The sequence below is a fragment of the Podarcis pityusensis genome (assembly GCF_964106645.2).
Source record: "Podarcis pityusensis genome assembly, chromosome: 6".
Classification (NCBI taxonomy): Eukaryota; Metazoa; Chordata; class Lepidosauria; order Squamata; family Lacertidae; genus Podarcis; species Podarcis pityusensis.
The window spans coordinates 92,101,104-92,122,011 of NC_138030.1; the positions used below are offsets into that span (position 1 = coordinate 92,101,104).

Here is a 20,908-nt window from a genome sequence, read left to right on the forward strand (position 1 = left end):
AAGAGGTGGGTCAATGGCAGCCTGGAGGCAACTGGAAGGTCAGGAGAAGAGTTAAGAGTATGAAGAGGAATGGGCAGAGCCTGTCATGTGGCAGGTTGAACTTGGCAGAACCAGAGCCTGCAGAGTCCAGAGTTGACTGGCCCGTCGGAGACCAGTATTGGCTACAAAGGGTAGAACAGCGCTCCTGACATGCCTTGCAACCGTGCAAAGTTCACAGCTCTCTTTCAAAATTGCTTCCCCCTCTCAGCTGCTGTCTGCAAGCAAGGAACAAAAGCACTGCTAAGGCTACAATTGGATGTGATTAGTCCGTGGAAGGAAGGGCCTTTATTTAAAGCACTTGCTGTAGAAAGTGAAAGATGAAAGCCTGCTTGCCAGGATAATCTTCCCTGCATCTACGTTCGGGTACGTCCTGAACCTAGTGAGGCTTAAAATTTGCTAGTTTTCCGGACCAATAACTCAGACTTTGAATCCAAAGACTGCTATTTGGGGTCAGGAGTCTTTTCTTTATTTCTTCCGGGGAATTCATATTGATCTCTTTTTAAAATACCGTATTTTTCGCTCTATAAGACGCACCAGACCATAAGACGCACCTAGTTTTTGGAGGACGAAAACAAGAAAAAAAATATTCTGAATCTCAGAAGCCGGAACAGCAAGAGGGATCGCTGCACAGTGAAAGCAGCAATCCCTCTTGCTGTTCTGGCTTCTGGGATAGCTGCGCAGCCTGCATTCACTCCATAAGACGCACACACATTTCCCCTTACTTTTTAGGAGGGAAAAAGTGAGTCTTATAGAGCAAAAAATACGGTACTTCCCTAGTTACTTCCTAAACAGCCCATTTTCCCTTGTGCACAATAAGAAGAGCAAGGCAGACAAAGCAGCATTCTGTGTTCTCTTCTGTCCAGAGATCTGACCACCCTTTATGTGCTTCTGCAGAACTACAAAATGTAATAAGTAATGCTGGAGTTTTTTCTAGTTCAACTGTGATAATAAGAAATGTACCTTAAGCTATAGGTGCAGCTGTAGCCTAGGAGCCTTATGGATGCACCCAGAATACGCAGTGGCCTCGTGTTGCTACCAAGGCTGCAAACAATAAGTTCACATAGCTTTGTGTGTGACTGAAGCTCTTTGTGTGGGTTATCTTGTAATCCTCCAGACCCCCCCCCCTGTTTGGTAAGACACGTAGCAAGCATATATGGGGGCTGGGTGAGGCTGAGAAATTTTTAGTAGGAAGGGACCCCTTAATCCAACCACCTGCTCTATGCCGAATGCATCTCCTGTACCCCAGACAGATGGCCATCCATCCTCTGCTTAAATGCAAAGAAGAGTCTACCATCTCCCAGTCAGTCCAATGCTGAACATCTTTTACCATTTGGAAGGCTCTCCTAACACTTAGCTGGAACCCGCTTGCCTTCAATACGGTTCTAGTCCTGATTTCTAGAGTGACAGGGAAAACAAGTCTGCTCCATCTTCTGTGTGATAGCCCTGCAGATTGTCTCCCCTTAATCTTCTCCAGTCCTACCTCTCCTATTTCCACCATTCATAGAACATTGGTTTCCAAACACCTTATCATTCTGGTTGCCCTCTTCTGGACATCCTTGACTTCGTCAGTGTCCTTTCTAAAATGTGGCACTCGGGACTTTAGATGTGGCCCAGCCACCGCAGAACTTAGCATAACTATTTATTCACCTGATCTTGGAATTACACTTGTATTAACGAAACCTAAGACTGCCCCTCTATCATCATCACTGCTGGTTCACAGGCTGATCCATGAAGACACCTAAATACTTTTCACGTGTACTGTTTCCAAGCCAGGTTTCTTTCCCCAATTCCACCTCGCCTATTAATTTTTTGTTACATTTATCCCTGCTGAATTTCATCTTGGTTTCGGCTCAATATTTCAGGTTCTTGAGATGGTTTGGAATCTTACTTCTGTTCTTGAAGCGATTCTTCCCAGCATTGTGTCAACTGAAAAGTTGATAAGCAGCCCCCTGACAAATCCCAAAATAGTGCCTTCCATAGATTTAATGGACTACAATTCTCATCATCCTCAGCTATATGATGGAAGCTGTATTTCACAAAACGGGGGGGGGGGGGGCAGCATTATATTGGCTAACCAATATTTTCTCTTCTCACAACAGGCTAGCTGGTTTGAAATGACTCACACTATTTTAATGGAAGTGCAGAATCATTAAGTAGGTGGGATCAGCCTCTTGGTAGATTTTTGGCTCATAGAACCACTTAAATCAGATAGAGTTTATTTCATCACTGATCCTATACTCTGCTTAAGGAAGAAGTTTCCATCTCTAATTCCTATAACTATGTAAGTTGCCCCTTTGGTTCCTTTTGCCTCCTCGGAACCATCCTTTCCAGGTAACCAAAGATGAGCCCTGTCAAGACTTTCACACTCTCAGAACATCTTTCTTGTAAGAACTCTGCACATGTTCTGAAACCTAAGACTACAGTCTTGGCCTGTCAAGGTTCCCCCATTCTCCTAGCGAATCCTCCTCAAAAAGGACCAGTCTAGAAAGGCTCTCCCCACACCTTGCTAAATTCACCCAAGCTTCCTACCTCCCTGAATGGTGATTGTTTATCTAGCACCTTCCATTCGCATGGTGGTTTACTGAGTACAATAAGACAGTTCCCTGCCTGAAGGAGCTTACAGTCTAAACTCCAGCACAGGAGAAATAGAGGCAAAGGAAGGTAAAGAATACATGGTTGTTGCAGGTGCTTAGGCTTATTTATGCACCAGGCTACATGAGCAAGATTCAAACCCAATGCCCTCCAGATTCATAGCTCAGCTTCTTAGCCACTGTATTACACCAGCTCTCAAACCAATTTAAACTGGCTTCTGATGTCGTGACCACTGTTATTGTCCTACAACAGCCACCCTCCTTCACCATTGGCTGTGCTGGCCAGGGCTGATGGGATTTGTAATAATAAAATTATTATTATTAGTGCCACAGGGCAACAGCACCACATTTACTGCTCCTTCGTTAGCATATAAAAGCAGTGGACAACCACCCGTATATCAGCAAATTACTTGCAAGTGTGGTTTTTCTTAAAGTGATCCTGCTGTCTTCATTCTGATTCTGGTTAGAACACTCTTATTTTGGGGGTGTCAAATGGGGCAGAAGATGCACCACAGCCATCCAAGTTTCTTAGAGCACATTCTCTTTTTCTAACTCCCATTACAGCTGCCGAAGAGTAACACTGAAGATGGCCAAGACGTCATCTGGTGAGAAGGATGCATACATTGGATGCTGACGGAGAGGTTTTGTTTCACAGTGCAAACATGTTTTAAGCATAAGATAACCAAAGATACAGCAGGCCATCAAAGGAAGCTTTTTTAAAAAAATTATTACCCTATGATGAAAAACCAGGCAGCTTTATTACACCAGTGTGTGGTGATGTAGAAGAGATTTTGAATTGCAGTACTGCACAGAAAATGCCAATCCAAGGTTTTTGTGCACCTCTAAATTTTGAGCTTGTTATCCTTTGGGATCAATAGAACAATAGCTGCCTGTAAGCATTAAAACACTGCTCACACAAATGCCCCAAGTTACACACACACACACCCTTTCCTTGCTTTCCCAAATGCATAGTTTTGTCTTTAGCTTTGTTTCGGATCAGCAAACCGCCATGGATGTTTTAAAGAAGCAATTCTTACCTGAATATTGATCATGCAGCCATTCCAGTTAAACCCAGCAGCCGGTAAGGTGACCGGAAAGGGGAATGGGAAGAGAAGGGCCGAGAGACTTTCCCTAAATGAAAAGGAATCCTCCGCTCTTCATTCTTGCTGTGTCCATAGCTGCAGGGCATCTGTCCCAAGTCGCTGGTTTAAGCTGCAGCTTTTGATATTCATGATTGGTTTCATAATCCCGATCAAAAAAGGGAAATCACTAGGATTATGAAATTGTTTTAATCCACCCCTGCCCCATCCATGGCTGTTGACTTCAGCATCACCTTTGTTGTCGTCTTTAAGTGCTTGCCTAAACAGAAACTCCTTTATAGAAGTCCTGGTAAAGTGTACTAGAAACGCAAGGCCTGTTTTTTCCCCTTTCCTTTCCTCCCCCCCCCCTTTCCCCCCCTTTCTTTTTTTTTTTTTTTGGCTAACCGCTGTAGCAGCAGAATGGAATGTTTCAATTTCCGGTATACTCTGCCCATTTTGCAAATCTCATCAGGCTAAAGAAAACCAAGGGCTGATTTGTGACTGGAGTTTGCACAGAGACTATTTTTGACAGAGGACATGTGCGACCGGCTAATGGGGAAGATTACAACCATGTTCAGAGGAGTTGTCGCTGTGTAATTTAAAGCTGGCATGGATAAGATGGTTAGTTAGATGTCCTAATTTTTGCTGCTGCTGCTGCTGTTGTTTGAATAAAGCAAGCATTTGGTCTTACAGTGCATGCACTGTGACTTTATGCAGCGCTGAAACGTACTCAAGGGAAAAGGGCAATTGTCTCCATGGGCATATCCACACACACACGCCTTCTGCTGAATGTTACTATCCTTCTCACTCCCCTTTTATCAGAATAAGGGGCGGCAGCACACCACCCACAACTTTCAGAATTTTATGATTTGGCATCCACAGTGTTTCATCCACACCAGCGGGCCATTCATATGACCGAGTATGCCTGTATTTTACTTATGCCTATAACCACCACTTTCTCCATGCCTCCTACTTACGGCTTGTTGTTTTATTTTTATTTTTAGAATTTATATACTGCCCTATACCCGGAGGTCTCAGAGTGGTTCACAGAATAAAATTGAAATACAAAACCACAAAATACATAATCAAAATAAAAACAATAACCACCCCACCCAAAAAACCCACATTTTAAAAGGGCATAGGATCCTCACAACATTTAAAGTAACAAACCTGGACAAGAGCCACTCGTTGGAAAGACCATGATTTCAGAAATGTCTGTAGCAATATTTACTGGCAACCAAATTGGCCGGGTGCCTTTCTGATTCAAAGACAAAAATAGATTTGAAAGAAGAGTGGGAGGGGAGAAATTAGCTTTGGTTGTTGAGCAGATGTAATATTAGTGCTTCATGTTCTGCAAGGGAAAGACCTGTATCTAACGTTGCAAACGAGTCCTCTTTGCGGAGTTCCATCTTCTTTCTTCTTGGCGCTGTTTCTACCACTGATGCGCTTCCACCAGAACGTTGTTTGTCGATTCCAGGGCCGCCATGGCTTTCTGGCTCAGCCTCTTGGTCAGAGTCTGTATATCTGTCAGGGTCTGGAAGGATGCTTGGATCAAATTCATCATCACTTTCACTGCATCTTATTTATATAGTAGACAAAAAAATCTGGCCAGATCTACTGCACCAGCAACACCTTGGGGCGTTTTATCGCTCTCCTCTCCTTTCCCTTGACAGGTGCAGCAGGCTGAGCAGGGCATTTGGGACTGTTGAGTGGAAGGACAAAGAGCTGCCTTGGCCAATGGTATAATAAGATCTGGAGAAGCACAGAGGAGGAAACTTCTCCTGGGGAACAACAGGTCCAGCGACTGAGGAGTCAACACACTTCCCACCCACCACCCACCTCCACCCCCGTACTGCCTTGCAGTGGGGCAGTGGGGCTGGTTCCTGGGAGTAGGGGAAAGGAAGAGAAGTAGAAATTGGGGGGGGGGGCACACCTCATTTCACTCCAAAGGCCTTTGATCCCTCCTCTGTCTCATTGCAAGCTTCACAAATGACTCAGCTGGGGTATAAAACTGCCAGGAACTGTTTTTTCATCATCTTCTTAATGGCCCTGGAACTTGCAGACCAACAAAAAACCTAGCAATAGGCTAGACTTTCTGACGTTGCACAAGTCCTCCTCCCCCTCTGGTACCGAGAAGAGGGTGGGTGTTAGAAAACAAAAAGCTGTTATCCTGTGGCTGTTCCTGGAAATAAAATGTCTCTGGTGTGCCAAACTGGGCCCGTGGAGGTGTGGCAGTAGAACACCCCCGTCCCCATATGTCGCATAATGCATCAAAACAAACCCCTCCCAAAATGGAATACTGTAGTTCCACCTTGAGTTTTCATGTCCGTACCAGTCTTAACAGTGCTAGTCAGTGGTTTTTATCTCAAAGGGGGAAAATTGGGATGTCTATACCTCAAGCATGGGACGCAGGTGGCACTGTGGGTTAAACCACAGAGCCTAGGACTTGCCGATCAGAAGGTTGGTGGTTCGAATCCCTGCGACGGGGTGAGCTCCCGTTGCTCGGTCCCTGCTCCTGCCAACCTAGCAGTTCGAAAGCACATCCAAGTGCAAGTAGATAAATAGGTACCGCTCCGGTGGGAAGGTAAACGGCGTTTCTGTGCGCTGCTCTGGTTCGCCAGAAGCGGCTTCATCATGCTGGCCACATGACCCGGAAGCTGTACGCTGGCTCCCTTGGCCAATAAAGCGAGATCAGCGCCGCAACCCCAGAGTCGGCCACAACTGGACCTAATGGTCAGGGGTCTCTTTACCTTTATACCTCAAGCATGATGTCACATGGATTCTTCCCCCAAAGTGAGTACCTTGAGCTCTGCAAATATGCAGCAAATGGCTTGTGTGGGAGTGCCCTATACAGTGGTACCTCGGGTTACAGAGGCTTCAGGTTACAGACTCTGCTAACCCAGAAATAGTACCTCGGGTTAAGAACTTTGCTTCAGGATGAGAACAGAAATTGCGCAGCGGCGGCGCGGTGGCAGCGGGAGGCCCCATTAGCTGAAGTGGTGCTTCAGGTTAAGAACAGTTTCAGGTTAAGAACAGACCTCCGGAACAAATTAAGTCCTTGGCCCGAGGTACCACTGTACTGCCATCCTGCAGAAATTCCCTACAAGTTTTGTTGTTTATTATTGACCTCTTCAGTTAAATGCATCAATGCTTGGCAATTCACACTCCTTGAAATAGCCAACGAACCCCTTTGCTTTTGCTCCATTATGTTTGATCAAACAGAACTGGTTGTTTCAACTGCCAATCCTGCACCAACTCGTTCCCCTTGGTCAGGCATAGGTAAACTCTGCCCCCCCCCAGATGTTTGGGACTATAATTCCCATCATCCCTGACCACTGGTCCTGTTAGCTAGGGACGATGGGAATTGTAGTCCCAAACATCTGGAGGGCCGGAGTTTGCCTATGCCTGCCCATGGTGCAGAAGAACTACAGTGACATTAATAGCGCATGTGCAACACTCATTTTGGGACACAGGTGGCGCTGTGGGTTAAACCACAGAGCCTAGGACTTGCCGATCAGAAGGTTGGCGGTTCGAATCCCCACGACGGGGTGAGCTCCCGTTGCTCGGTCCCTGCTCCTGCCAACCTAGCAGTTCGAAAGCACGTCAAAGCGCAAGTAGATAAATAGGTACCACTCCGGCGGGAAGGTAAACTGTGTTTCCGTGCGCTGCTCTGGTTCGCCAGAAGCGGCTTAGTCATGCTGGCCACATGACCCAGAAGCTGTACGCCGGCTCCCTCGGCCAATAAAGCGAAATGAGCGCCGCAATCCCAGAGTCGGCCACGACTGGACCTAATGGTCAGGGGTCCCTTTACCTTTAACACTCATTTAAAGCACTCTTGTATTACCTTGTAAAGTCAGGGCTCCCCACGAAAGAATCCTGGAAATGTAGTTTAAGGGTGCTGGGAAGTGTAGCTCTGCGAGTAGTCTAACAACTCTCAACACCCTTAAACCACACTTCCCAGGATCCTTGGGATGGGGGCACAACTGCTACAACGGTGCAGGAGTGCTTTAAATGGAAAGTGTGCGTGCAGCCTCGGGAGGTTCGCTTTCAGCATCATTAAGAAAGATCAATGAGAGGCGGATTCAGTCCACGGGGTGCAGAGCAGCTCCCATTCACTTCAATGGGGCTTGCGAAGCCAAACTTTCCAGAGCACTGCACTCATGTTAATCAGTTGCCACTCCGTTTTTCAGGTACCAAGAATTCTTGAGCCAGCCCTGCTCACTGAAGTTCAAATGACAAGCAACTTGCATGGCAACCTTTGCAATCTGGAGGAGGAGGGAGCCTTTTGCATCGAAACGCACGATGTGCAGTCACCACTTTTGATCGTGCTTCTTATCCCTGCCCTGTACAGATCCTTCCTGCAGCCCAGCTGGTGCCAAACGTATTGCTCTGCTCTGCTTTGGATCGCATAAGTGAGGCTGGGGGGGGGGGGGTCTTGTCGTCTAGGCAGCCCAGAACTGCCACGCACACTGTCCAAGGAGGTCCCTTTGGTGCTGCTAATGGACTTCACCCCCACAGATGCACTTCATTTTTTCTCGAGACATATGGGTGCCATCAAGAAGTGGGGAAGCAGTAACCTTGCTAGCACATAGAAATTCCCCATAGGGACTTAATAATTAAGATGTGACACGCGTTATTTTTCGGGAGGGCAGTGGAAGAGCATCTGCTTTGTATGCAGAAGACTCCATGTTCAATCTCCATCTTCATGAAGGGCTGGGGAGTCCCCTGACTGAAATGTGGGAGAGTCACTAGCTAAACTGTCTTGACTCAGAATGAGGCAGCTTCCTAAGTGATATCAAGTTCTGTTTTTAGCTAGTATTTAGGATTTTTTATTGAATGGTGTATTCTTAAATGTTTTTATATAGAATACTTAGGTTTTCTATTAAAGCAGCATAAAAACTATATAGATAAAACAACAGGAATTTATCCAGTGTAGGGTTATCTGAATCCACAAAGCTGTATTTGAAGGTGTTCCTTTTCTTGTCCCAGGTCTAGAACAGTCTATTCCCAGGTAGGCTGCGGCCAGTGTTATTATCATCTATATGTTCAAGAACCAAGTGGTCAAGGAGGGTCAGTTACTGTGCACAAAATGCAAAACAACGAAGCAGGCACGAAGTTATTGGAAAACAAAGCTTGTAATAATGAAAAAGACAGATTAATAAACCAATCACTTTTTTTCCTTTTAAAAACACAAACCACATTAACTTTTTTTTATACAACCATCTAGGAACTATGAAACAGTACCACATTGTGCATTTTTTTTAAACCTACTTATCAAGAAAGTTAATTCCACACTTCAGAAAAGTCTTATATCCATTTTTGGGGGGGGGAGGGAGGGGAGGGAGAAGGAAACAGCTAATAGCGCAATCACGGATAACATCATCATGAGTCCAAGCAAGCGGCAAGTCTTTGTCCTCACCTTTTCCACTGAGCCAAAACAGGAGTGGAGAAGGGGATAGAGAAAGGAAGAAAGTAAAGAGAAAAGCACCCACAAGAGGACTAAATCACATTCCATAGTTACTTTTGACACCTATAGCTCAGGGCTTCAAACTTTATATAATCATCATGTAGACCAACACACTGGAAGGGTGTAGAGGAATGGGAATGAGGAAGAGCAGGGCAAAGGTGTGAACGAAAAGTTCGTGTGCCACCTCCAAGCACCGTAAGAAGAATCTACACAGTATAAAGCTAAATAGGTTGGAGGGGATTTATCATATAGATTGGTAAGCAGGCTCATCCACTAGCCTGTATGGGAACGAGAGGATTACATTTTCAGTCTAATTATCAACCCTGCAGCTCCCTTTACCCACAACTACTCCGGCAGCGCAAAAAAGAAGAAAACTTTTCTCAATCGAAGGGTTGGGTTTGCCAAATTACACACCCTGATATCAGAAACTGTAAGCACCCTGGTTGCTTTTTCATTGCGCTACTGGAGTAGTAGGTTCATCAGTCTTGCCCCAGAATGTGTGACATCTCTTTGGGCTCGTCACATTTATGGGGAGAGTTTTAATAGAAGAGCGGCAAAAAGACACTGGACACAGATATTAGCATTATGGAAATGACCCTTCCCTTCCTGATCAATGAGGTCTTCCTCTCCTTTCCCCCTCTCATTAGCCAGCTGAGCCCAAAGCTCCAGTATTTAAGGCCGAGCAATTTCTTTCTCCACATGGCTGATCAGCTGCTTGCAGGTGAAAAGGATATATCAGTTCTGGTGAAGCAGAGATAGGGGCCTCATAGCCCTCTAGGTGTTGTTGAACTCCAACTCTCATCAGCCCTACACAAAATGGTCAAGGGATGATGGGAGCTGTAGTCCGGAAATATCTGGAGGGTCATGTTCCCCACCCTGCCAAGTTTGGTGCTCATAAAGTATGAGGTCTGTCATCACAGTAAAGGGGTTCAGTTGCCTTGTGTAGCTGCAACAGACACTGCTACCCCACCTCCTGCCAGCAACCAATCACGAGAGGGGCAGTTTGCAATGTCTAAAATTAGGCATTTTAATTTATGCCTCGGATGAATCTCAGAAAACTTTGGCTTTCCTCAACATTCTTATGGGAGTAGGGGATTATCACAGTAGCAATGTTGCCCCCCTGGAACACATCTTATCTGCCCCAGTTTACTTATGGCAATGAAAATCTGTGGCCGTCCTTGGTAATGTTTCCATGCGAAGGAAAACGCACATGTTAAAACCGAATCATTTGTATCTTTGGGAAGATCTAGATCAGTGTTTTCAAACCTACCCTTTGTTGAACCTCGTCGCTGTGGGTTTCCTGTACTCTGCATTTGGTTCTGGGGCATATGCTTTAGGGGACAGTTTACAATGGATGTTGGCAAGGAACGCTGGACCTACTGTTGCCCCATGTAACCGCTCTCAGCAGCAGTACACTAAAGAGAAATAATAGCCGACAAATTCTATTTCGAGGAACCATTCCTGCAACTATTGACTTTCTAATTAAGGAGCACTAGTGTTCCAAGAAACACAATTTGAAAGCAACAGAGCTTCTAAACAAGAAGACTGTCCCCTGTTTGGGCTTGTTATCAGTGTCAAGTCCTGACAAACTACAGGCAGTTTGTAAGGGTGACTGTAGGGGGGCATTCCTACCCCTAGAATCCAGAACCATAGAACTCCTGAATACAAGTGGAAAATGCAGCACCAAAGGGAGATATGCTGCTCATTTTTCTGCAGAGCTTGCTTGCTTGTGGCAGTCAAGAAAACTGATCAACAGGGATAGCAAGCATGGTCTGAAGGTTTATCAAAACCTACCTTTATTGTATGCAAAAAAATAAATAAATGAATCCTGCTTCTAGAGGTGCGGGAAAATTCCTACTGCTCTCCATGACCTGGGAACCACCATGGAGAAGGAGGGAAAGAAGACAGCTGGGGGCCCTATGATTTGAGACAAACCTTTCCTCCATTCGCTCAAACACAAGAAAGCGGGAAACCCCTTTTTAAAAAGGAAAGCCAAAGTAGCAAAGTGTTTCTGCACATTCTCACACAAGATGCTTCTAAAATGCCCATGGTAGGCAGAAGGCAAATATCACTAACCTGCTTTCATTTAAGCCACGTATCTCAATTTTTCTAACATAGTTCCACCTAAGAAAGTTGCAGAGAGGAAGACCACCCTAAGCTTAGAGGCTGCTGAAACAAAAGCTAGAGATGAACAAGCTTCTAAGACAGTCGAAAGTCATTTCAGAGAGGCACTGCTCCACAGGCAAGTCTTTTGTCCCTGTGTCTCCTGAGGCTTAACATGTTTTACCAATTAATAAAACCCTTACAGACTGCTGATCAGAGGTGGAAGTGGAATGAATAAACACACCAGAAGCAACATTCTCCTAATGTCCATGGGTGGGGGTGGGGGGGCGACCATTGCATGTCTCCGTCAAAAGACAGCCTTTTCAATTCAGGAAGGAGGAAACAGTGTCCTGGCAGTCCCAATATTCCATCTTTAAGTTTAAACCAGCTTTTTTTAAAAAATGAGGGGTTCAGGGAACACCACCTTTCTGGCACAGCTGTGGCTCCCACCCTGCACTGACCACTGTAAGAACGAAATAAGAAATTCAGAGAAGAGGCTCTTTTTAAAAATGATTCCAGAAGCATGAGTGACTCATTTCAAAACACCTGAAGCAGGAAGTCAAGGATCTTGTCCACAGCTAGCCTAGCATGCTTGATATGTAATCTGGAAAGGAATTCCAGTACTGTCAAGACCTGCAATCTCCTAGTTCGTATGTTACATATAGAAATCCGAGTTAGTACTGAAACTCCCATTCTTTTTAAAATCCATACTGGAATGGAATGCCCAAGGCATTACAGCAGCTAAACCACCGCTGGAAGAAAGACTGTAAGGGCTTCCTGGTAAAACCTGCCACTCCAAACAGTAGTCTTGAATTTTGCCTTCTTCTGAGAACGTCATTAATGTTGGGAGAGTGAAGACTATCCCTCTGTATCAGAATCAAATGCAACAATGCAATGCCCACAGGAATTGAGAAGGGTTCCCATAGACACAAGGTCTGGACCAGCTGTGCAGTCGTTTCCGGATAAGCTGGATGCATCCCACTGCTAAGAATAGCGTTTTTTCAGAGTACTGATAGCAGCATAAAAGGGGCACTCTTGCCTGTGGCATGTTCCATTCCTATTATCTGGTGAGCAAGGCTTTTCAAGTTTTTAATGCTGCAGAAACCTACAAGGCCAGTTTGGCCAGAGATGACGCTATGACCAAGCGCAGAAAACTTTGCATGTGCTCCTAAGGCCAATGACGTTTGCCGGACACTGTTTTCAGTTCTCTTTATAACTATCACCTGTCTCCAGATAAAGCCTTTCCCTTCATCCTACCTGAGTCCATGAGCTGCTGAGAATTCTCCAGCGACTGACTGCTCCTCCTACTCTACCCTTGTTCTTTCAAACCTCTCTGCCAAGTTCTTTCTACGCTAGCTTAAGAAGCGTTGCATTGCTTTGGCAGGTGACACATGATTTGCTCAGACCAGCATCCCAAGGGTACGTTGATCCTTTTGTGCAGTTAATCTTCCTAAATTTTAGAATTAGTCACCATTATTCTCAGACAGTCAGCGGTAATTATCAGTTAACAACCAGATTGCTGCATAAAAAAAAAAAGAACTATTTTCGTAAGTAAAATACAAACAAAACAAAGCCGACCCCTGGAATAGAAAAAAAGAGAACAAAGCAAAAACCCTCGAAATATCTCAAAGGTTCTCCTTAATTGCAAATGCATCTTGTCTGAGAAAGGCAGCACGGCTAGGCTGGAGCTTCTGAACCCCAGGGGGACATGTAGGGTCTATTGTTAAAAACTGTTCTCAGAATTATTTCCTCTTGGAGTAGCTTGGTTTTCGTATACCAAATGGGCAGAAGAACTCATACTGCACAACTCCCATGTTTTCTACCAACATCCACACACCTCTCTTCCTGGCCATCCATCATGTTAAAATTTGTGGGGGGGTTTTTTTTGCAGTTCTCCCAGCAATTATCTTGATAGGCTAAAGCACAATACAAGTGACTGTGATTCTAGGACTCACTCTTCTGCCTGCTAAGAGGCCCTAATTTGCAGCCACTGTTTTGCTGACTTATTTTGCTCTGTTGAAGAGTAGCAGATTCCAGTCTCTAGTTCCTCTGGGATACAGGCACGTTATGAATACTTCTTTTTTTTTTTTTAAGCCACAGTTGCCCTACAAAATGAATGGCTTGAGAAGATAAGTGGGCAATAAATAGGTAAGCAGGGACACAATTATCAACTAAGAAAAAGGGGGTAAGGATTAAGGAGGAGGAACCCTCTTTGCTTAAAAGTGTGTCTCTGATCTGCAGACCCTAGACGACTCCGCAGGAGAAAAGGAACTAGCAAGAAGTTACAACCTGAAATGGCTAAAAAAGAGAGAGAGAGAGACAACACAGTCCTTGCTGTGAAGTCTTGGAATAGAGACAGAGTTCAGGGAAATTTAGTAGCTTCCCCACTATATGGTGTTGACCTCACATACGCACACACTGTGTAACAGAGCACAAATAAGATTTCGTTTGCTAACATTAAGCACAAATGCGTGGCATACACAACAAGGCTTGCGACTACGGGGGGTGGATATGGTCATCTTAAGACATTCATGCTGCTCTATCCTATGGGCTCTGGAGGCCAACGTGGATTAAAACAAAATCAAGCTGGAAACTTTTCCTAAAGAATTTTCTAAACTGTATGGCCATCTACCCTTACTCCCATTAGCAGTGCCACTTAATATAATACTTGCAGAAGTCAGGTCTAACACTAAGCTTGGCAGGATTTGGGGTAGATAGGTTAAAAAGAAAAAAAATAAAAGAAAGCTAACCTGAGGATGTTCTTGGCCAGTGATTGTCAGAAGAGTATTTGCCAAAGTATGGCAAAAGGTTTTTTTTTTTAATTATTATTATTTTTAAAGCATTAAAAAGCCCTTTCTATTGCAATACCAATTTCCGAGACCACAGTCTCCAACTCACCTAAGTGACAAGGTCTCGAGTGTCTGCCTAACCCCCATTTGGATTGACGAAGGCATCATCCTGTATCCCCAACAAGGCAGACCACTTCTTCACTTAATCCCAAGTTTCACTCCTATTATGTAGCTGAAGTAAATGGAATAATGCATGTATCCCCTGTTTAAAAGGGTAATGTCCTAAAGACTCAGCTCATTAAAGCAAAAAACTTTTCCTAATCTACAAACTAAGGCTTTTTTTGCACGGGTATCTGAGGAACTGCACGGGATTAACCTCCGTCAGAAAGCTGAAGATCATTTGTACTACTTCTGCACAGCTACATTTAAAAAAAACAAAAACCCAAAGAGAGACAAGGATGATCCGGCTAAAATCATGCCCAGGTTTCTGAGGGACTGGCAGCAGCGGCAGCAGCAGCAGCAGCAAGTAAAACCCACAAGAGAAACTTTGGTTTAAAACAAATCAAATGGAAAAAGGGAAAGAAAAAGTCAGGTCAAAGCGGTGCAAATTCTCTCGTCAAAGAGGTATTTTAAAGGGCGTAACCTCACAGCAAGAGAGATTCAGGACCTACATCCCCTCCCCCCCACCACTTGCTACCACCTTCATTGCACAGGACTCGAAACGATTCTCTTATAATTGTTAACTATCATAAATAATGTGAAAACTATGTGCAACAAATACATCGTATTTCCAAAAAATTATAAGAAAGTCACATCAAATTAAAAAGTAGCTTCATGAATGAAGGTACTGCCCTAAGTGCACTTTCCCGGCAAGTGCAACCAGTGCCTTGGTGCTGGGATATGAAGGAGAACACCAAAAACCAGAGCATGAGCCAGAGTTAAAAATGCAGGTCCAGCTTTAACCCGTCAAAACTGGACCGAGCAGAGACTGAGTGAGTTCTCGGTAGAGTCCCCTTGGGGAGTCCCGACGATGCTTCCTCATCAAAATTGTTATGTCCTTGAAGCGATTGAAAACAATCTTTAAGACAGTTCCTTCCATAAGTGTCCCTCTGATTGGCAAAACGAAGTAACCTTTTTATTTTAAAAACAAGAAATCAAATTAAAACCAGAAGAAAAGAAAAGGAAACACAGTGAGCTTGTTGGAGTCCATAGGATCCGGTCCGGAAGAGCTCAGAAAGTGTGTTCAGATTTTTTCTCCTGTTTTCTGCTGGAAATATACCAGAAGTTGGGTTGTTGTGGTGGTGTTGTTGTGCGGGGCGGGGGGGCGGGGAGAAGGTAGTAAAGCGAGAGAACACAAGGGATGTGGAACTTGGTTCTGTGGACATTTCATGTGTTTGCTTCGTCATCTGTGTCTTCTATTAACACCTTGGTGTCACGAGACTTGGACCTGGGAAAACACAAAATTAAATACAGCTGAAGAAAAAATATATAACACAAGATAGTGACTGTTGTCTTGCATGAGGATAATTAATTAATTTTTTATTGATAGCATCTGTGTTTGATCCCACAACATAAAGGTTCTCTGGTTGGCTTATAGTAAAGAAAACCCAAAATAGGGATTTTATGCACACTGTCCCACTTATAGAGGTCTAATGTGTGTCATCCTTACTTCTCAAGATCAGGAGCTAAAGTTCATGGAGGCTGGGTGTGTAGACTAGGACAAGGGTGTCTGAGCAGGTTAGGTGGGGGAGAATCCTTTTACTCCTCAGCTACACGTAGATTCTACACATTTTGAGGTCTCTCTGAACAGAGCTATAAAGTCAAACTGCAACCAGGCCTCTGCCCATAACGTGGGTAAAGTTTGCATATAGCTTGGCATTTATACACTGAATCTACCCTGCCCTAACTGCTGCATCTTTCCTGCTCAGCCTGTTATTGAGCTTCACTGATCTCCAAATTTAAATTTCATAGAACTTCCAAAAAGCCTTAATCACAAGGGGGTTTTTTTGGAGAAAATTAGAGCAACAGGCTTCTAAGGCACCACTCACTACAGACAACTAATTCTTTCATTAAAAAAACAACAACCAGGTGGTGTTTCCAGTTACTGCCAAAGTGCTGATGTTAAAAACATAAAATGCGGTAGGTACTAAAACTTGAAGATCAAAAGTGACCTGATAGGTAGTTATCAGAAGGACTTTTCTCTTCAAAAAATCCTGCTTTTCCCTTATGTGTTGCTCACAATCTCCCCCTTTTCTAAATTTTGATAACTCACCTAGCTCTGGAATAAAAAATGTGATCACGTCTGTTGGCAGTGACTCATAATCAAACAACACCTGCATAATTTGTTCAGGCTGTCCTCCTTAAATCGGCCTGCCATGAGCAGATTTTGCAGTCTCTTCCTAAAGACCGTGCTGAGCAGAAGTCCATGCACATTGGCAGTAGTCCATGCACATCGAGTCCATGCACATTGGCAGTAGAGAAGGATCTGTCAGCCATGCCTTGCAGATGCAGTATAAGTTTGCTTAGGGCACATCGACAGCTTTGCTTGTCCCATGCCTGAAAAGCATGGGTCTGAGTGACTTTCTCCTTCTCCTGCTCCTTTCCCAGGGAAAAGCAGCTCTTTAGCTTTAAACTGGAACAACGCAGAAAACCTGGTTGCCATTTGCTCTGTTGTTGTTGTTGTTTAGTTTAGTCGTGTCCGACTCTTCGTGACCCCATGGACCAGAGCACACCAGGCACTCCTGTCTTCCAAGGTCTCCCGCAGTTTGGTCAAACTCATGCTGGTAGCTTCGAGAACACTGTCCAAACATCTCATCCTCTGTCGTCCCCTTCTCCTTGTGCCCTCCATCTTTCCCAACATCAGGGTCTTTTCCAGGGAGTCTTCTCTTCTCATGAGGTGGCCAAAGTATTGGAGACTCAGCTTCAGGATCTGTCCTTCCAGGGAGCACTCAGGGCTGATTTCCTTCAGAATAGATAGGTTTGATCTTCTTGCAGTCCATGGGACTCTCAAGAGTCTCCTCCAGCACCAGAATTCAAAAGCATCAATTCTTTGGCGATCAGCCTTCTTTATGGTCCAGCTCTCACTTCCATACATCACAACTGGGAAAACCATAGCTTTAACTATATGGACCTTTGTTGGCAACGTGATGTCTCTGCTTTGTAAGATGCTGCCATTTGCTCTGACTGAGCGCTAAAGAGCCGTTTCCCCCGGGAAAAAGCAGCGGGACAAGGGGAAGTGTGGACAAGCCCTCACTCTCATTCAAAAAAGAAACAAATACGTACTGAGAAGCAAGACGCGGTCTATGCAAGGACACACTCTGGCTACGCTTCCAGGCCCGGTTTTTCTGACGATTCCGGACACCATCCTCCTGGTCCATCATCTGTTCAAGCAGGGTCTGATCATCTGCGTTGAGTGGTGCCACCGAGATGTCCCGGACAGCTCGGAATTCACCACAGTTGTTCAGGTGCTCATTCTCCAGTCGGAAGAAATTCCACACAAATCGCCTGAAAGATACAGAACCATAGTAAGCGACGTACCGTATTTTCCTGTCTATAAGACGCCCCCTGTTTTGGGGGCCTCAAAATATAGAAAATAGGGGGGATTGAGCTTTTGGGGAGGATTATTTTGGGGGAATGCCAAAAATCGCTCACCCGCCAGAACTCAGAGCAGAACCGCACGCGTCGCTTACAATTGCCACTTACAATCTTAGGCTTGCACTTCGTTCCAGCGGGTGAGCGATTTTCGGCACCCCCCCTCCCAACAATCAAGCAGCCAATCGCTGCTTACAATCTCGGGCTCGCGCCAAAAAACCATTTGCGCCTCCCCCCGCAGCACCACTTGTGTATAAGACGAGCCTAAATTTTGAACCTCACTTTTGGGTCCAAAAAGCTCGCTTATACACTGAAAAATACAGTAAATGCATTGTAGATGCAAAAACCTCCTAAACAGCTGCTAAAATCTAAAGCCATTTGTGAAACAAAACTTCCCTCTCTTTCCAAGTGGGTGGGAACAGAGGAAAACCACCAATCCTGGAGAACTTTCTACACTAAATTTAAAAGTGACTGATAAATGTCATTAATGGACAGTCTCTTTCTCCCCTAAGAGCTAAGTAACTTAAGGATGTCAGACATGGGGGGAAAAAGCAAGAATTTCAGGGTTTCAAGTTACAAGAATGGAGATTCTGACTAAATATCAGGAAGAACTTTCTGACTGCAAGAGCTGTTCGACACTGGAGCAGACACTTCGGGGGGTTGTAGACTCTCCTTCCTTGTAGGTTTTTAAACAGAGGTAGGATGGCCATCTGTCTTGGATGCTTTAGTTGAGATTCCTGCATTGCAGGGGGTCGAACAAGATGGCCCTTGAGGTCCCTTCCAACTGTATGAGTCTATGTAGGAAGTCTTGCACACTTCCTCACAACCAGCTTGTCTCATGGGACCACTGCAAAGATGAGAACGACCGCGACAATGGTACAGTGGTGCACGTTCCTTTTAAGAAAACTGGAAATGCTAGAATGGCAAGTATTACTGAATAGGGGTGAGGAGGGTCTGAACTAATAAATTATTACTTCTGTAGATAATCTTAACTACCATAATTTCTGCAACTCTCTTTACTAGCTTTCTGCAAAGTTGGGCAAGAAAGAAAGGGAACACAGATTAGAGGATGGCTGTGTGGACATAGCCAGATACAAAAGAGGCAATATGGAGTCACCAAAGATCTGGAAGTCTCATATCTTGACTGCTGACTTGACTTTGATTTCCACTACCTGTATTTGTTTCCTTTCTTTTTTTGTTTATTTCCATAAAACCATAAGACTAGTCTTTCAATGTTTTGCCCTCCGCCTACTCTCAGCCTGAGCCAGCATGGCCAATGGCTGTAGACCAGGGGTGGGAAACCTTTTTGACTTCAAGGCCAGATCCTTATAAGGGAGGTTTGCCTGGCGCCATTGTTACATACCTCTAGGCTCCAGAGAAAAACATACCTTTTCCCGTTAGGGCTTTGGCTTTAATTATCTATGGCCTTTTTGCATGGTCGGGGTGTTTTAGTCTACTTCTAAAAAACAGAATTGTTTCCCCCCACAGTGGTGGTTTGAATGTAGGTATGTATATATGTGCACATGTGCTTGAATATTCTAAGTCGCTTTGAGCTGCTGTGGCAAAAAGGCCAACTAATACATTTAATAAGTAAGTAATAATAATAATACAAATTCAATTATGATGATGACAACAGGTGGGGGGGCAGGTGGGTGTGGTTTGGGGGAAATGGCCAGAGGTTCCCCACCCCAAATGATGTGGAGGTCACCAAGCGGGGGAAAGTGGGCTACAGGAACACACAATTGTAAGTTCACAGATCCTGGAGTGTTCAGCTGGGAGGTTTGATGTTTTTGACTCTATGAGGTAATGTATCACTCATTATTAATTGCAAACAAGGTCTGCAACAAGGTGGATAAAAAGCAATGATTTTTTTAAAATAATAATAAAAAATCAGATTTTTAAAATTTAAATTGGATTTTTAAAATAAAATGCTTTTGGAGGAAAAATCTTTCTAGATATAGTTTTCTATTTAAGTTACATTATAGTCCAAAGGCTATTCATCAGAAAATAAGGATTTGTTTTAAATTTTTAATGTGTGCTTAAACTCAATCTAAGACTTTTTTTTTAAAAAAATTGTTTAATCACATCAGTTAACGAACATGGATATATAGGCTATAATGTTATTGTTTTAGTTAAACAAATTGTTTAAATTGTTATTAAGGAAATGATTATTTTTCTCCTTCCAATAAAGTACAGCAGAAAAGTTGTCCAAATATAAATGGTTAACTCATTAAACCTCACAATAATTTTGTAATTATCTGCCTATGTATTTCTAATAGTATAACCAAATCAGTAATTTTTGATATAACTGTAAAAACTACTCTGAAAATTTATACCAGCAAGAATGAGTCTTTCTGTTAAAAAATGATTTAAATCAAGTCTTAGTGACTAGTGATTTAAATCGTGATTTAAATCAAATCCACCCTGGTCTGCAAAAACTGGGGTAGTAGTTTAGGTAATGCATCTTACCGGAAAACCTCAAGTGGTGCAAACACAGTAGCGATGATATCCCCGGCATAAGGGTGGATTGGCATGGAAGTTAGAGAGATCTGGATAGTCCATGCAAAGCGCAGAATCACATCCTCGACAATGGCACAGTAGTAATAGGCCTGAGGAAACAGATGGAAAAGACCGCTGTGATGCAGACCACCTTCAAATAAAAGTGTAGAGCAAAAGAAGTATCCAGCCCTTGGATTTGCTTACTCTGTATGCTCAGTGTGGTTTCTGTGCAGACAAAAGAGTCTATATTCCCATCTAATATAAACGTATTATCACAAAAAAGTGAAATAAACAGCTGATTTGTCGAAGGACCAACATTACACTAACAACAACAGCAACAACAGCTTCATTCCTTAAGATGGCATACTTCTTGATTTTCCAAATACCCTGTTGCCAGAGAGCATTTTAAAGGTTTTTCAGCCTGGGGACTGCATTCTGGGGAACCACATGCCAGCAGTGGGAGGAGCAAAACATGTAAATGTTACCTTTGTAGAGTAGGCTAGTCTGTACACACATTCATTATTATTATTATTATTTATTATTATTTATTGAATTTATATACTGCCCTATACACGGAGGTCTCGGGGCGGTTCACAGAAAAGATCAATGCAAAAACCACAATATATATATAATCAAAATAAATATAACAACCCAATAACACCCCCCCAAAAAAGAGTCACATTTTTAAAAGGCATAGAATGTCAATGGATTCAACACACTCTTTGCTCTCCTTCATTCAGGCAAGCAAGC

At 43.9% G+C, this 20,908-nt stretch overlaps 2 protein-coding genes and 1 long non-coding RNA gene across 5 annotated transcripts in view; 1 reads left to right on the top strand and 2 right to left on the bottom strand.

Moving 5' to 3' along the window:
* The window catches only part of KIAA1614, a 32,752-nt gene extending 28,948 nt beyond the window's left edge, over positions 1-3,804 (bottom strand). The window contains exon 1 of the mRNA XM_081012049.1: positions 3,668-3,804. The gene's annotated coding sequence lies outside the window, so the exon portion shown is untranslated. The remainder of the gene's footprint in view (positions 1-3,667) is intronic.
* Positions 7-10,998, top strand: LOC308480640. Of its 3 annotated transcripts, XR_013988170.1 has the most exons (5): positions 7-402; positions 3,195-4,330; positions 5,383-5,504; positions 7,900-8,121; positions 8,699-10,998. It is a non-coding gene; the product is annotated as an uncharacterized lncRNA (long non-coding RNA). The 3 variants fall into 3 exon arrangements; XR_013988169.1 differs by having other exon boundaries at positions 7,900-10,998; XR_013988171.1 differs by lacking the exon at positions 7,900-8,121.
* Positions 10,999-11,555: 557 nt separating this feature from the next.
* The window catches only part of XPR1 (xenotropic and polytropic retrovirus receptor 1), a 100,737-nt gene continuing 91,384 nt past the window's right edge, over positions 11,556-20,908 (bottom strand). Inside the window, exons 13-15 of the mRNA XM_081012172.1 lie at positions 20,129-20,268; positions 17,351-17,572; positions 11,556-15,515 (exon numbers count right to left, since the gene is read on the bottom strand). Coding sequence (XP_080868298.1) covers positions 15,455-15,515; positions 17,351-17,572; positions 20,129-20,268 — 423 coding nt within the window. The 3' untranslated portion in view covers positions 11,556-15,454. The remainder of the gene's footprint in view (positions 15,516-17,350; positions 17,573-20,128; positions 20,269-20,908) is intronic.